The following is a 14,380-nucleotide window of genomic DNA, read 5'->3' as shown; positions in this document are numbered from 1 at the left end:
TTCAATTATATATATAATTTTTTTAACGTGTGTCCATGACGTATCTGTGTCTTACTTTTTTGAATTACGCCGTGTCTGTGTGTCCGTGTCGTGTGTCAGTGTCCGTGCTTCATAGGTGCAAGGTGAAGTGCACACCTGACTAAAGCAAGGGAAGATTAACTCGAGGTTCTGGTAATTGATTTATACAAGCAATGTTGGGATCTAATCAATTACATACTGAGTTGTACAGTCTGAAACAAGAAACCAGGAGCCGTACATATTTTGGAGGTACAAATATTTTGGTAGCAGGCATCATGAGGACAATACGAAATGCCTCTAAGATTTACTGGAACTCGTTATCACTGGCATGGGTTTCGGTTAACCTACTACGCCAGACAAGTGCAGTGTTTTAGATCTGAGCCACAAATAACTGAATGTCTTAGATGTGATCTGCAAGATATATTTTGAACAGTGAAAATTTAAACCCGGACTCTGTTTGATCAAGGAAAATCATTGTGATCCAACATTCTTGATGCAATGAAAGATACCCAAAAAAAACATCTATTTTATTGCAGTGGTGTGATAATAAAACATGGCAAGGACACAAACTACATCTCTGAAATGGGTGAAGACAGTTAGCTTTGGCTCTGGAATTAGAGTACTAACCTATTGAAGTAGTCTTGCACTGAGAAAATAAGATTGAACATGACCGCTTCCCCGACAAGAACATAAATGACTCCAAACCGCACATACCATCGGAGCTCATGGATGTAGACTTTCGTTTCTATAAATAGCATGACCAGCATAGAACACCAAGTAATAGCCTCGATAAGCAGAGAAACAATCTGTAAAACAAACACCATCACAGTTACCCTCAGCTCCTAACATTTTCTTCTCATTTAAACCAAACCAAATATATCCCAAAGTTTCTAAATTTCGAAAATGTAAGATACTACGAAGTTGGCAATGCATATAGTTTCAATGAAGCTAGTAAAAAATGACAAATTCTATACCTTGCCATATACTCAAAATCACTGTCTTATCCCGTTACACACTTTAAGTTTCAGTGCAAATTGACATATACATGTTCTACCCACGTACCGCGCCATATTAGACATGTATGTAGCGTATTACTGAATTCATTCAAGTGTTGTTCATAAAAATTAACATGGCATCTCAAAATATATCTGAGAAATAATCGCACAAAAACAAAGTACCTCAAATGGAGCAAGGGAGGTCTGACCATCAAGATTGAAGATTGAATATTTCATGAGCAACCTACACAAAGGCTCCACAGTAGAATAAAAAGCAAACAATCCCAACAGATACGTAAAAATATTCGACTTCAAACGAAACCTCTTCACTTTAAAATCCTTGTTAATAATCTTCCATATTCGATGTAAACACAATCCCAAAAGAACGAAATGAGATATACAAATAACCAGTGTGTCTACACCACATGGTGTATATGCACCGAATGCATTATTCGCTACTCTTGTCCATGCCCCATTTTCCACTGGTTTGCAATACCATTCCAAAGGCCCCATCTCTTATCTTTTCCTATGTGATTGGAAACAAAGTGAAAAATGAGTACAAGTGTGTTCGTCAGTTCGTGTGTGATAATGTCAACTCACACATTTTTTTTTTTTTTATCGATAACCACCACCCTGTAATGTCAACTTACACATATATAAATAAATAATTTGAGTGGCCAAATAATTTTAAAGAGGGGAATCTTGAGGAAAAAGGAGTTTTTTAATAATAATAAAAAAATAGGGAGAAGGGAACATCGAATGAGTAATAAGACAAATTTATGATCCTTTCTTTTTAGTTTGACCCATTAAGATTTATTTAACCTACAAAATGAAGCTCTTGGTCTCTCATGAAATCCACCAGAGTGGAATTTTGTAAAATTTAATTGCCCAATCAACTTTTTGGTTTTAAAGGAAACATTCCAATTTACCAATATAAGTGTGGCAAGTGCCACGTAGTACTCGTCGGTCGTCGCACACTCGCACCCCATTAATAACTGTCTAAAATGCCCAAGGTTTCATCCAAATTTCGAGGAATAGACCTGCTCTGTGCCCGGCCAACATTTTGTAAAGCTTCGTGTTCATTTTTATCATTGTTCAGGCCAAAAGAAAAAAGTGTCCTCCATAATCAGGAACTCATGAACAAGTACAATTCAAGAAATTATGGAGAAAACAAGTATCTTTTGAAAATAATTCCACGTTTGTCCTTTTTCATTACCATTCAAGAAAAACCTAGATATAAGACTCAAACCTCTAATGGACAAAAATGGCAAGCATTACAGCTCCAACAACTTCATATATTCTGTCAGTTTGAGAAGCATGTATGTATGATACAACAACTGAGCTGTGCAAAACTTGAAAATCACTTCACAAAGCTCGAATTTGGCCCCCATAACCATAGGTCTTGAGTAGGCTTTCGTCCTGCCGCCAGTTCTCTTTCACCTTCACTTCCACCTGTAAAATTAATCAATTCCAGAGATTACACATGAATTACACCACAAAACCCAAAATGCCTCAAAAGGAAGTGCTGTAGCACTTCAGAAACCTCATAAACATGGAATAATGATTAATCGGCTGCAGAGTTACTACAGCACAAAACTTAAAGGTGCATCTTCCCTTGATGAAGAAAAACTTATTAATTATGAACTGGAAAGTTCTTTTAAGTTAGGCACCTCAAGGTAGACTTTCTTCTGCAAGAAATCTTCAATATCAAGCCGTGCAGCTGTTGCCAGAAGTTTTAGAGCCTTACCGTCCTGCGTCCATTTAGAAATCCAAGTATTAAAAACTTGTATGGAAGAATATAATTATAATATATACTACAGCATACAACCTAGACTTGATTTTTGGTTATAATATTGAACCACATGCTAGATGCCCTAAATACATCACGATTCAAACCATAATACATGATTAGACTTCCACGGATCAGTGTGATGCACCATTTGAGAAAAATATAATATATCTCCCAAAACATTTGAGCACTAACACACTGACCTACAGAAATAAGACACGCACAAATGCAATTGGGTTGTGTCTGAATAGTCCGGAGATCATATGAGAAGATCGGAGTCTATTTTTCGCCCTGTTCTTTTGCTTCTTTTTACCCTGTAAGGCTGTAACCTTTTCAGGCTTATCCTCATATCCTGTAACCATTTCAGGCCAAAAGAAAAAGAGTCCACATCTGTCTGAGAACATATGTTACACCAGCGATGGCAATCAAATTACAAAGGAATATAGTGTGAATACGCACAAGTGAAAACTTAGTGAAGAGTAAAGTTCTTCAAACAGTCTTATCTTTGCTTTTAGCACTTCAAAAACTTAAAGCACTTAGAAAACTTAAAGCAGGCAAGTAAAATGAAAGCAGTTCCAGTTCAATTTCATGATAATTCTAGACAAGTGTGAATACACATTGCTAGAAATGAAGAAGCCACTGACAGATAAGATATCAAAAGACAGTAGATAAGAACCTCTGAGATAATTAGCTCTGAACACTTACTTTTCCAATGAGGATGATCTTCTGTGTATTCTTCTCGGCAACAATCTCAACCTGAATAAAATCTTTTGAGGTTGGCCTAGTTTGGTAGTTGACGACATTTACCTGTCAAGAATGAGATGATATCAATGTATGCGTTTATCAGCTCCTGATATATCAATCTAATTTATCTTTATTGGAAATGGGTAGACATTACAAGATAATTACTGCAGCATTTGATACTTATGTTATATTATTCTGTCTATGTCTCGTGTTGACCAGAGATTGACTCCACTCAGACTTTCTTCTAATCCCTGAGAGACGGTAGTTTGATCTTCAATAAGGTTCTAAACAGAAAAATAGTCCAGAATTTGAAAGAAGTCTTTATTAAGTGAAGAATTCCAATCCTTAATTGAAAATAAAGAAGTCAAACAAACCAAAAACTGAGTCAAATGAAATCTCAGACTTTCACGCTAATCAAGGGTGTCATGCTCAGACAGCTACACCTTCTCAAGACAGCAACAAATGGTCCACGACATTTTACCAAGATGAATAAAAAGTTAAAACCAATTAAACATTGGAGCATTGTTACACGCGTATTTGGTAGGTTAGTGGCTTACGTAAGTAGGTGTAGTTGGTACTGTTGGTCCATATATGCGACTGAAGCATGGAATAAACGATGATGTAAACCATTCCATTGTAACTCTTTTATCTGTTCAGATCTGTTCTATTTCTTCCTCTTTTTAAGTTATAGATAAGGAGGGGTAAGAAGAAAACAACAGGCCCTATTCATATTTTGCCAGAAGATAGACCAGAAACTAGGTCAATTCTTAAGGCAATGAGTTCAGCAGCCCAGTATCTTATATAATTTACTGCTATTCTTTAAACTCCTGATGTGGGACTATTTATCTGAATACTCCTACCCCAAAAGTTTTCCTACCCCAAAAGTTTTGGTGTTTTGAGCCTAACACTCTGGAGCATCCAACTCAAAACCAATTTGCAAGTGGAGAAGCCCCAGGATCTTATACAAATTTAAATTCCCGCTGTAGGACAATTTATCTCAACAAGAACATACCTGACACGCGTAAGGCACTTCATTCCTATATTGCATAAAGATTTTCTCTCTTACAATTTCAGCTATGAAGAACCTTTCTGGGTGCTCACTGGCAATGTCCTAAAAGTAGAGTAAGAAATAATTAATTCCTATGGAACAGATATATGTCGAATTTAACATATCTATGAGAACTGAGAAGCCATTTACACAGCACCGAAACAAAAACCTGGGACTTAAGAAAGTAATATGTTTTACCACAGTTGAACAGAAAGAGAAGAAGGTTATGTTTTTACAAATTTCACCTTCTAACTGTACATATAGACGACAAAAACTACTTAAACTCATAAGAAGAATACAATTTGTCGGTACAACTGGATTGGATGGTGAATTGTATCCCACAAATTTGAATTTGAACAGAAGCTAAAGTCAATATTGGTTTGAGAACAAAGATAAATACGGACAGTGAGTTCGAAAATATGCCTCGTCGGGATTTGTGCTCAAACAAAACCTATTGCTATTTGTATATGTCCGCTATCAAACATGTATTTGTTACCAGTTACAAGCACATCAGTGATAAGAGTGCATTTTTCCTTTATATACAAGACTATAGAAGGGCCTCAACTACGTGAGCAAATATATGTCAAAGATCTACTTCAATTCATTGCAACCCTGACATTTTCACATTTAAGGGTGACAAAAGAACTTAACCAATATGGTTGCAAAATGCTTAGTGTCACAAAATAACAATGATTACAGTGTAGAACGCTGATCGTATGTGTTGGTGCGTATTGAAATACATTTATAAAAACAGAGTGATTCATACTTAGGATTTCAACCTTAGGTTTTAGTTGATCTAACGTTACTGAACGCGCTATAATCATCAGATTTTTGTGATTTACAATCTACTTCTGCCAGGTCTTAATAAGTTATTAAACGCCAAGGTCGATTTGGAATACTTGTATAATTTGGCTGATCAATATGAAATTCTCAACAAGGAATTTGAACAACTAAAGTCTACAGAACATACGATCTAAGGAGAGTAAGCTGCAGAACACAGGTATAGAAAGTCACTAAAGGCTGCTGGATGTTAAAGTAACTAGTTTCAAAATGAATACACCATAATCACGAATGAGAAATGGAAGTCACCATTTGTTACACATATACTATACGCAAACACTTAAATACATGAAAGAAGAATCACAAATAGTGAACCTCTTAATAATTGATCTTCAAAGTACCTTCGGATAATAAGCAGGCCCAAGAGGGAGTTTTGAAAGTATCCAGTCTTTGACATCGTCCACTCCATGACCATATTTGGCACTCACAGGTATGACCTCATCAACATCAGTGAATTTCTCGTACCACTGCAGGAAGAAGTCTTCAATCTTTGAGCAATACTAATAAATTAAAGGTAATCTAAAGAACAGACAAGCAAACCCATTCCATGGTCTAAAAAGAGCACATGGTGAATGTTGAAAAAACATTGAATCGTAAACACCACAATTTGATTGGAACACAATCCCAATTTCCATCAAGATTTACAGCAGAAGCTGAGCTGATCATTACCATCTGAACTCTTAAGTTCATTTTACTGACGTAATTAAGGTATGTCACTAAGATGGTTAAGATTATTCTTTTATACTTCTATACTATATGGTTACAGAGGTCTGAACCCATATGGCCACATCTATGAGTTTCAAATGCAATAGTACACTATCATATGAAGTTTGATAAATCAATTGTTGCAGCTACATAGAATATTCAGATGCCAAAATTCAAGTCTACAAAGCCTACATAATATGAGTATCAATTACCAGTACTTCTTTGAAGTGCTAACCTCAAGTCTCTTTGCTACTTCTCCAGGCTTTATCAAGTCCTTCTTGTTCATTACCAACAACTTTGGCACGTTTTCTCTAAGAGATCCTACACCTTCTTCCAACACATCGTCAATCTAGACATGAAAGAGATTAATTTAACAAAATCCCATATACATACACGAAATAATCTCTGTAAGAAGAAGAATACCTTTTGAGGCACTTTGCATGCATCAACAACAATCAGCACACAATCTGCATTTATGGTCGCACTCCTAACATTTTTCATCATCATAGAATCCAATTTGTGCATTCTCTTCTCAATAACTCCTGGTGTATCATAAAGAATCATCTGCAAGCTAAACAATATCACAGATGAACTCACAACTTCATTGACCAACAATAACATTTCTTACTTATGGAGGAATAACAGTACAAGGAATAAAAGTATTTTGTCGACTGTTGAACGTGAATAAAAGTAATTTGACACATTGAGGCCATAGGGAATAGAGCCCAACATTTAAAAACTTAATGCATACCTTCCTTCAATGTTGAGAACAGATGGGGGTGGTGGGTAACTGGGTACAACTAAGTACTTTATCCAATGATAGAATTCCCGCATACTACATTATCCTTCCATTCTTCTCGACTCCATGGAGACATAACACAAGGCATGGGACATCTAGGATCCATCTCTCTCTCTCTCTCTCTCTCTCCATAAAGTTACAAACAACATAAGCACAATGTCATGTCATAGTTTATGTCATGCCATAGTTTATGCAGAAACAATTGTACTCCTGGAGCTATCAAAAATTATTACTCAATCGTAACATGTGATAATTAGTTAATTACACATGCCGAAAGATTTCTACCTAATATTCATATTAAGATATGATTAGTATCATTTGACATAATCTACATTGTACAACTAGGGAATACTGATGTGTTAAGAAAGAAGAAATTCATACAGTGATTGGGAGGCATATGTTAATGGGTTGTGTTTGAATTAGACCTGGGTGGATGACTTTGCCTAGATACCTTTAGACTTCTACAAAGTAAAAAAAAAAGTGCAAGAGCAACAAATAAAAATCTGGACATTTTTGCCTTTTTGGTTGTTTCTCAGCCTTACAAGGATAAACTTATCAGGGCAAATGTATTGTGTTTACACATACTGAAACATACTTTCAGACCCAACCCTTTTTTTCAATAATACTAATTGAAAAAAAAAAAAAAAAAAACAGGAGGACATTGGTTGCAAACAGAATTCTACCTGATATTCAGAGCAAGAACATATACCAAGGATTCGATGTCTTGTAGTCTGAGGTTTATCCGTAACAATTGAAAGCTTTTGACCTATCATTTGGTTTGAAAGTGTACTCTTCCCAACATTAGGCCACCCAAGTACAGCTACATAGCCTATGTTCAAGTACATTGAACTCATTATCTTGTATATATATTGACAACATAACAAGCAAGCAAATATTAAACAAACAAGATAAAGTATGTATGGATGTACCACTTTTATGATTTGGGTTGGTCTCAAAATCAAGTTCTTCCATCTCATAATCATCAAGTAAAGCCATATTCCTATCAGGCTTTACATTCAAAGAAAGAAAAGCTGCTGACTCATCTGAAGAAAAACTTTGTCTTTCTACTTTCTCCTCTTCCTCGTTTGTTTCCAACACAATAATGTCTCGAGTTTTAGCTTGAAATGAAGTTTGACGAAATGGGGTTCTCTTGAAAGTAGTAAAGAAGGGCTTGATGGGTTTGAAAAGAGAAATTTTGTCTAAGGGAAGAGTGGGAAATTTTGTTTGAAGTGCTATTAGCTCCATTTTGGTTTCCTGCTTTTTTTCAGTTCGTTCTCATCAGCTTATCTGTTCGAGTTTAAACAATTTTTTTTTCCATCTGTCAAATACGTGGCAATAGAATCAATAAAAGCTATAACATTTTTTTAACTACCAAGTACTTCGATTTGACAAATTTATTTGATGGACAACTTGTCAATTTCTCGGTGGATCACGATTGAAGGATCTTAATCCTAAGGGATCATCTGTTGAGCCACTGCTGCTTGCTACCCTCTCACGATCAGTAGTACATTAGTACATAACTTCATTACTTTCTAAACATCGCCTTAATAGCAACAGGCTCCTCAACAAGTCTTCACGTTGTGAGAGAAAATCACCTTGCCATCTCCTCAATCTAGCAAAATTACATTTGTAATATGTGCATGTAAGAAACGCTCTATAATTGGCTCTGCAACTTTTGTCCTCGTACCAACAACCAAGAAAGAATAAAACGGTGAGCCTGAAATCTGACTTAGAACATGTAATGTGACTGAACATGCAAACATTGACCCAAGGCGGTACACATTGTAGAACCAGCATATCAGCTTGTATGTATCCACAGGTGAGCTACGCTCAAAGGATTAAAGAGAAGCAGGAATATCTAACAAATATTACATCACATTTAAGAGTGGACATCTTTCCAAAATAGCATCTCTGCCTTGCAGTTGCATCTTCCTCAGCCTTGGTTGGTGCATACTGGTATATACTAAGAACAAGGCAGAGCACAAAGCCCAGCATACAATGGTTGGTACAATTATTTACCTCGCAGAAAACTCTCAACTGGGGAAGGTGATTCAGGAGGCTAAAAAATACGTATTTCTAAAGTAGCCGTGTCGGTAGGAAAATAAGAGTATATTATTCACAAGAGACTGCAGTTGAATACTCCTTGCTTTGAATACAACATAGCATTGGCATCATCCTTCCAAGTCAGTTTGGAAGCTCATTTGCTGCAGTGTCACCCACAAGAACATGAGAAGGATCAGTGGAAGGTGATCCTTCAGTAGATGACAAAAACGACCATGCTAAGGTAGCGGAGCCAAGCATAAAGGTAACACCTACAGAACTCCAAATCCACCTCTGCTTTCTTTTCCTACTTTGCCTTAGACGGTGTGCCATCTCTGCTGATCACAGATAAGAACACAGACAAAAATGAATCCAAACATAGGAACTAAAGGAAATAGAAACAAACATAGGAACTAAAGGAAATAGAAACAAACATGCAGCACATAGAAGAAAGCACAGAGCTCATTTAAGAGCCATCAACCCCATAATATGTCATATGACATGCTTTCTTCAATTATCAACCTGTACATTGTATGACCCTCAACTGAAGGCATTGGCATAATTGGATCTCGGAAAAAGATCTAATTTAGAACAATTCGGAACATCGTTTCTTTTTCATTTTTTACTGCAACAGGGTAACCAGGTTAGGGCATATAAAAGACTTCATGCAGGCAAAGATAACGCAGATTAAAAAAAATCAGACATAGAACTCACCAATAGCTTCTTGATTTCTCAGAGACATCTCACGGTTCACAGTTTCATAATAATGTAAACGCTGTCGTAGTCGAGAAATCTCAGAATCCTTTAACTCGATCTTGGCTTCCAGTTCCATCTCAGCCTCAGCCTTTGCAGTCACCCTCCCAATAGAAGTGGAAACAGCATGTGCAAAAGAGATTTGTTGGCACAGCTCTTCTGCATGATCAAATTCCAACTTTTCATCCTCTACTGTAATAGTTGAAACTGCAGGAAGAGTCAAACCCTCAAGGGCTAACCTTTGCCCAAGCCTCTGCCACCGACTTTTCATAATTTCCACGGTTTCCTCTGCTTGCTTTCGCACCTCTATCTCCATCAACAAATTGAGCCGTATTTCACGCAGCTCAGCTTCAACATCACGAAGGGGAGTCTGTCGGCCACCTTCAGTAGAGAGTTCTACATCCAACGAGAAACCCAAATAAGCCACAACAAAATAGAATAAAACGCAACTTATCCCAAAATATCAGGTGTTATCTGAGCACAGCCTGTTCTTCCATAACAATCCTTACAAGTTCAAAAATGAAACAATTCCTAGTTATTACATACAACTGTCTCTAGAAAGAAAGGGAAGGATAGTTCACTCTTTATTTTTTGATCAGCAGTTCACTCTTTATCACTATAAGTCTATAACAATTATGAATAAACTCTCACAGCAAAATTTGAAACTTGCTATATGAACTCCATCAAAATGAAGTGAGGGGCAAGTGCTGCATAGCTCCTACAAACTTATATGCTAATGAAAAACTACGAGCCTAGTTCAAAAACTAAAATAGTCCTGCAGGTTTAAGAAATAAACAAATAAACCTCAAAACCATCCACTCCTACTATGTAATGAAAAGATGAAGCACAACACTTACTCATAGTCACAAACTAACCTAACACTCTGAGAAATAGCTCTTAACACGCCAACTTGAGAAATGGGGTAACTTTTGTTCTCAGAAAATCAAAAAATTAAGAAAATAAAATGGAAATGGACCAACACAAACAGGAATTTTTAGTAAGTTGATACAAAGTCAGAAAAACCACTCTTAGCTATGTACCCTTTATTAATCCACATCATACTACATCACCAGACATAGTAACATATTAAGTTCACAAAGGGTTTTCTTTTCAGTAATGTATTGGAAGCTAGTCGAAGTACGATTCAGTATAATATATAGAGTTAATTAGGATTACCCCCTACTAGATAAAAGGTTCACAAAGTGACACCACTGCCCTTCACAAACCAAAATTACCAAAACAACCCCTGACTTTGTAAAGACCCAATCTGTGTTTGAATTGATAAATGACATGTGTCAACATTTAAAAACGCCTCAATCAACGGTCCCCAAACCATTTAACAAAAAGACATTACATACCACCACCTTAATTTAAAAACTATCGCTCTCATTATTTCCCTCTACTAAGTCAAATGCAACAATCTCTCACCATACACGTGTCACAATCTGGTAAATCCCTCCTAAACTAGTTGTTGCTATGTGTATCTTCTCCAAATCTGACAGTTGCGAACAAATTGAAGGAGTAATGGTGGTGGTGAACTTAGAAGCTTGTCCAAACCATCAGATAACAAGGTATTTCTACTTTTGCCCAATTCTTCTTCCATTAATCTGTGCTATTATTTCATTCACTAACAAAGCCAAATGCCATTGTATGGACACTGGAAAGAAAGGAACTGAAGTAATAGACACATAGAGTGTGAGGGTAGTTTAGTATTTTTATTATTATTATGTTTTTGGCCATGTTAGTGTAAGTCCAGGTCCAAACCCATTCGGCTTAGGTTAGGCTTGAGGAGGTTTAGGTTTAGTATAAATAGGGAAATACATAATCTGGTAGGGGAAATTAGGGAACTCCTATTTGATTAGGCATGTGCTACTCTATTGTTTATGATCATAAAATTAGTTGATTTCATGTGTAATTGGAAAGGACTACTGAGATGAGCGAGCTATAGTAATTGCCTAATTGGGGAGGTTGAGTGTGGTCAAGTAGGCTCCTTGCTACTTAGACCCTTGAAAATTGTAAAATTTATTATCTTAATTGACCCCTAATATATAATTTTTCTTTTTTGAATAGCAATAACAAAAATCTTAGTAGTATAATAAAATGATTGGGGAAATCAAATTACAAACACAAAACATGCATTTCAATCTAACAAAAATATTTCTAGCCATGCTAAATTGCTAAAACGATGTGTTCGAGATTTAGGATTTATCTAACAATCCAGTTTTTCATTTGTGCGGCACTATTTGAAATGGTTAGACACTATCTATTAGGATCTATTTAGACTGATAGAGTTTGTGAGCATTAAGTGGTGAGGAAAGACCTTCCTAGGTGAGATACGCGTAAGACTTTAAGAGACTCCCAAGGAACCCCTCCTTGACGATGTGCTCGAGATTTAGGATTTATCTAACAGTCCAGTTTTTCATTTGTGAAGCACTTTTTGAAATGGTTAGACACTGTCTATTAGGATCTATCTAGACTGACAGAGTTTGTGAGAATTAAGTGGCGAGGAAAGGCCTTCCTAGGCAAGATACATGTAAGAGACTCCCAAGGAACCCCTCATTGACTCACCTAGTCTGACCTAGTGACTCTAATTACATAGACATTGTGCAAAGGGTCATTCGTCTGATCAACAATGAAGTGAGAGGTATAGTTGGAAAGGAAACTACATGGATTACAGGTAAAATACATGAGTGATATAGCCTAGAATGAGTAGCTTTCCATTAGATATACCATAATAATGAACAGATAAGACATTGGCTAACCCATATCAGACACTAATAAGTGACAAACATAATGACGTAGTACTTAATTAACAACTATGAAACCGGATAAGAAACTGAACCAAACGCACCTTCATAAGCGTCATAGAACTCAGCCATAGGTGTAGTCAGCTTCAAAGTACGCTCACTTCCAATATTGTCCTCTGTATCAACACTGCTTGTAACACTCATTGATTCTTGAGGATCAAAAAAATCTTCAGAAACAGCATCTCTATCTGGACTGATTGCAACCAACATTGAGGAATCTCCATTCCCATCTAAGTTGATATTGTTGGCTTTTCCGTTATGAAAACCATTGAACTTGTCATAAGAAAGTGTCACCTCGTCACGACGGTTCAAAAGTGGAAGAGTAACAGACATAGCCTTCCCATTTGTATCACTGCCATTCCGAACCTCCCTTTGCGTGGCTTCCTGGCATAACGAATCGTCACCTTGAGATAAGGTCTTCAATGGAGACATCTCATGACGCTCGCCGTTAGGGGGTGGAAATGAAAACAAAGATTCAGACACCTTCCTGACATCAGTATCAGTAGTGTAGAGTGACGGAGATGCCTTTGGGGAGAAAATCTTCTTCTCCATTGTAGGCATATTTCTCTTAGTGGATTTCGCTTCGCCAGGTTCTAAAAACCTATCTAATGTTACTGATGATGTAAACGTCGGCATGCTTCACACCATATAACAAGAGATCTAGCTCAAAAGAAGATTCACCAAAAAATAAAAAAAAATCCCAAATTTTCCTTAAATCCTAAAATGCTGGGGGATTTAACTAGTATACATACAACATCATGGCGAGAGTGCGAGCCACCGCGGGTTCGAACCTGCTTAACAATGGAGACATAATCAATTTGCAACCACAAAAATTGCTTGTTCTTCTTTTCTTTTTCTTAGAAACAACTTGGTCAAGAAGATAAACACAAAAAGTGAAGCACTTTAAACAAAATCTAACAGCACGTATGAGAGTGTCCAAGATCACCTAATTAAACTCATTCCCAACATAATAATATCATATCATATGATTTGAAAGTTGAAACTCAAAACTAACGCAATACAAATCTCTACTTTAAAACAGAAATTTAAAAATATCGAAACCAATTTCTAGCAAAGAAAAAACTAAGAAATAATTTAAACCAAACGGATATATCAAAGAAAATAGAAAAAATATATAACCATAATAAAAAGAGAGAAAAGGGGAACTCACAGGGGTTGGGTGGAGCTGAGCAGAATGTAAGAAACAAGGGTCAATCATGGAAATTGAAAAAATGATAATAGGGTGAGGGAGGGGTGTCTACCACCTTGTGTGAAATGGTGGAGCGAATGATAATAGGGGGTGCCAACTTTTCTTCTGTAAGTTAAGACTTAAGACTTATGTATAAGAGTTAAGACCGAAAGACCAGATCGTAATGGACGCGACCATACCATTTTTTGACTTCCCATACTGTTGGACGGTAGGTTAGGATCGGGTTCACCTCATTGCTCCACGTGCTATTTTTTTTTTTTTAATTATTATTATTACTCCAACTGACGCCTCTTCCGAAACTTCTGCGAGTAACGTCTCATTTTTATTTGTTTTTAAAATTTATCTAAGGATGTAATGACTAGTATACTGCGTGGCAGTGGAGAGTGAGCGGAACTGCGGCGGAGAGAGAGAGTTGGGTGATGCGGGGGGGAGAGAGAGGTGGACGAAGGAGAAAGATATTTGGGCGAAAAAAAAAAAAATAAGAGAGAAAATGAGGACAGACAGACAGAAACCAACCAAGATTTGCAGTATTTTGATTTTACGGCAGTTGACTGATCTATTTTATTGAAAAAAAAGATCCATACCAATTTTCTATGACTAAACAGCGTTGTCTAAGTGGACACTTGCAACGA

General features: G+C 36.6%; 3 protein-coding genes across 14 annotated transcripts in view; all 3 read right to left on the bottom strand.

The window, feature by feature from the left end:
* The window catches only part of LOC147514918 (ABC transporter C family member 2-like), a 34,302-nt gene extending 32,580 nt beyond the window's left edge, over nt 1-1,722 (bottom strand). For both annotated transcript variants that reach the window (XR_015209736.1, XM_086585518.1), the window contains exons 1-2: nt 1,197-1,722; nt 646-824 (exon numbers count right to left, since the gene is read on the bottom strand). Coding sequence is in view for 1 of the 2 variants with exons in the window: in XM_086585518.1 (XP_086441644.1) it covers nt 646-824; nt 1,197-1,526 (509 nt within the window). In the remaining variant the exon portion in view is untranslated. The remainder of the gene's footprint in view (nt 1-645; nt 825-1,196) is intronic.
* A 450-nt stretch (nt 1,723-2,172) lies between these two features.
* On the bottom strand, nt 2,173-8,246 carry LOC147514917 (GTP-binding protein Era-like protein). 5 transcript variants are annotated; one of them, XR_015209738.1, is made up of 10 exons: nt 7,868-8,242; nt 7,622-7,767; nt 6,563-6,703; nt 6,375-6,488; nt 5,776-5,901; nt 4,559-4,657; nt 3,508-3,609; nt 3,006-3,154; nt 2,684-2,764; nt 2,173-2,465 (listed from the first exon to the last, which is right to left on the bottom strand). XR_015209738.1 is itself a non-coding variant. In XM_086585555.1 (9 exons), exons 1-9 carry the CDS (start codon nt 8,181-8,183, stop codon nt 2,379-2,381), a joined length of 1,212 nt encoding a protein of 403 aa, XP_086441681.1. In that variant the 5' UTR covers nt 8,184-8,246; the 3' UTR covers nt 2,173-2,378. The 5 variants fall into 5 exon arrangements, 3 of the variants coding, with proteins under 3 accessions (XP_086441681.1, XP_086441687.1, XP_086441691.1); XR_015209739.1 differs by lacking the exon at nt 4,559-4,657 and having other exon boundaries at nt 7,868-8,245; XM_086585555.1 differs by lacking the exon at nt 3,006-3,154 and having other exon boundaries at nt 7,868-8,246.
* Nucleotides 8,247-8,639: 393 nt separating this feature from the next.
* LOC147514916 (uncharacterized) lies at nt 8,640-13,925 on the bottom strand. 7 transcript variants are annotated; one of them, XM_086585523.1, is made up of 5 exons: nt 13,710-13,925; nt 13,291-13,329; nt 12,583-13,175; nt 9,693-10,127; nt 8,640-9,316 (listed from the first exon to the last, which is right to left on the bottom strand). In XM_086585523.1, exons 2-5 carry the CDS (start codon nt 13,296-13,298, stop codon nt 9,123-9,125), a joined length of 1,230 nt encoding a protein of 409 aa, XP_086441649.1. In that variant the 5' UTR covers nt 13,299-13,329; nt 13,710-13,925; the 3' UTR covers nt 8,640-9,122. The 7 variants fall into 7 exon arrangements, with proteins under 7 accessions (XP_086441649.1, XP_086441663.1, XP_086441675.1 ...); XM_086585537.1 differs by having other exon boundaries at nt 12,583-13,198; nt 13,710-13,883; XM_086585549.1 differs by having other exon boundaries at nt 8,640-9,313; nt 12,583-13,198; nt 13,291-13,332; nt 13,710-13,862.
* Nucleotides 13,926-14,380: the final 455 nt, after the last annotated feature.

Source organism: Coptis chinensis, chromosome 2 (genome assembly GCF_015680905.1).
Source record: "Coptis chinensis isolate HL-2020 chromosome 2, ASM1568090v1, whole genome shotgun sequence".
NCBI classification, from domain to species: Eukaryota; Viridiplantae; Streptophyta; class Magnoliopsida; order Ranunculales; family Ranunculaceae; genus Coptis; species Coptis chinensis.
This window is presented reverse-complemented; position numbering and strand designations above follow the sequence as displayed.

Bases quoted from the DNA above. Each gene is read 5' to 3' on its own strand.
- LOC147514917 (XM_086585555.1), bottom strand. From the start codon at position 8,183: ATGGAGCTAATAGCACTTCAAACAAAATTTCCCACTCTTCCCTTAGAC. The intron at 6,704-7,621 runs GTAGAATTCTGT...TTTAGCTTGCAG, and splicing joins GTTCTTGCTCTGAATATCAG to ATGATTCTTTATGATACACC. The intron at 2,765-3,507 runs GTAAGTGTTCAG...AAATGGACGCAG, and splicing joins AGATCATCCTCATTGGAAAA to GACGGTAAGGCTCTAAAACT.
- LOC147514916 (XM_086585523.1), bottom strand. The intron at 10,128-12,582 runs GTGCGTTTGGTT...CGTTGGATGTAG, and splicing joins GTTCTATGACGCTTATGAAG to AACTCTCTACTGAAGGTGGC. The intron at 9,317-9,692 runs GTGAGTTCTATG...ATCTGTGATCAG, and splicing joins GAGAAATCAAGAAGCTATTG to CAGAGATGGCACACCGTCTA.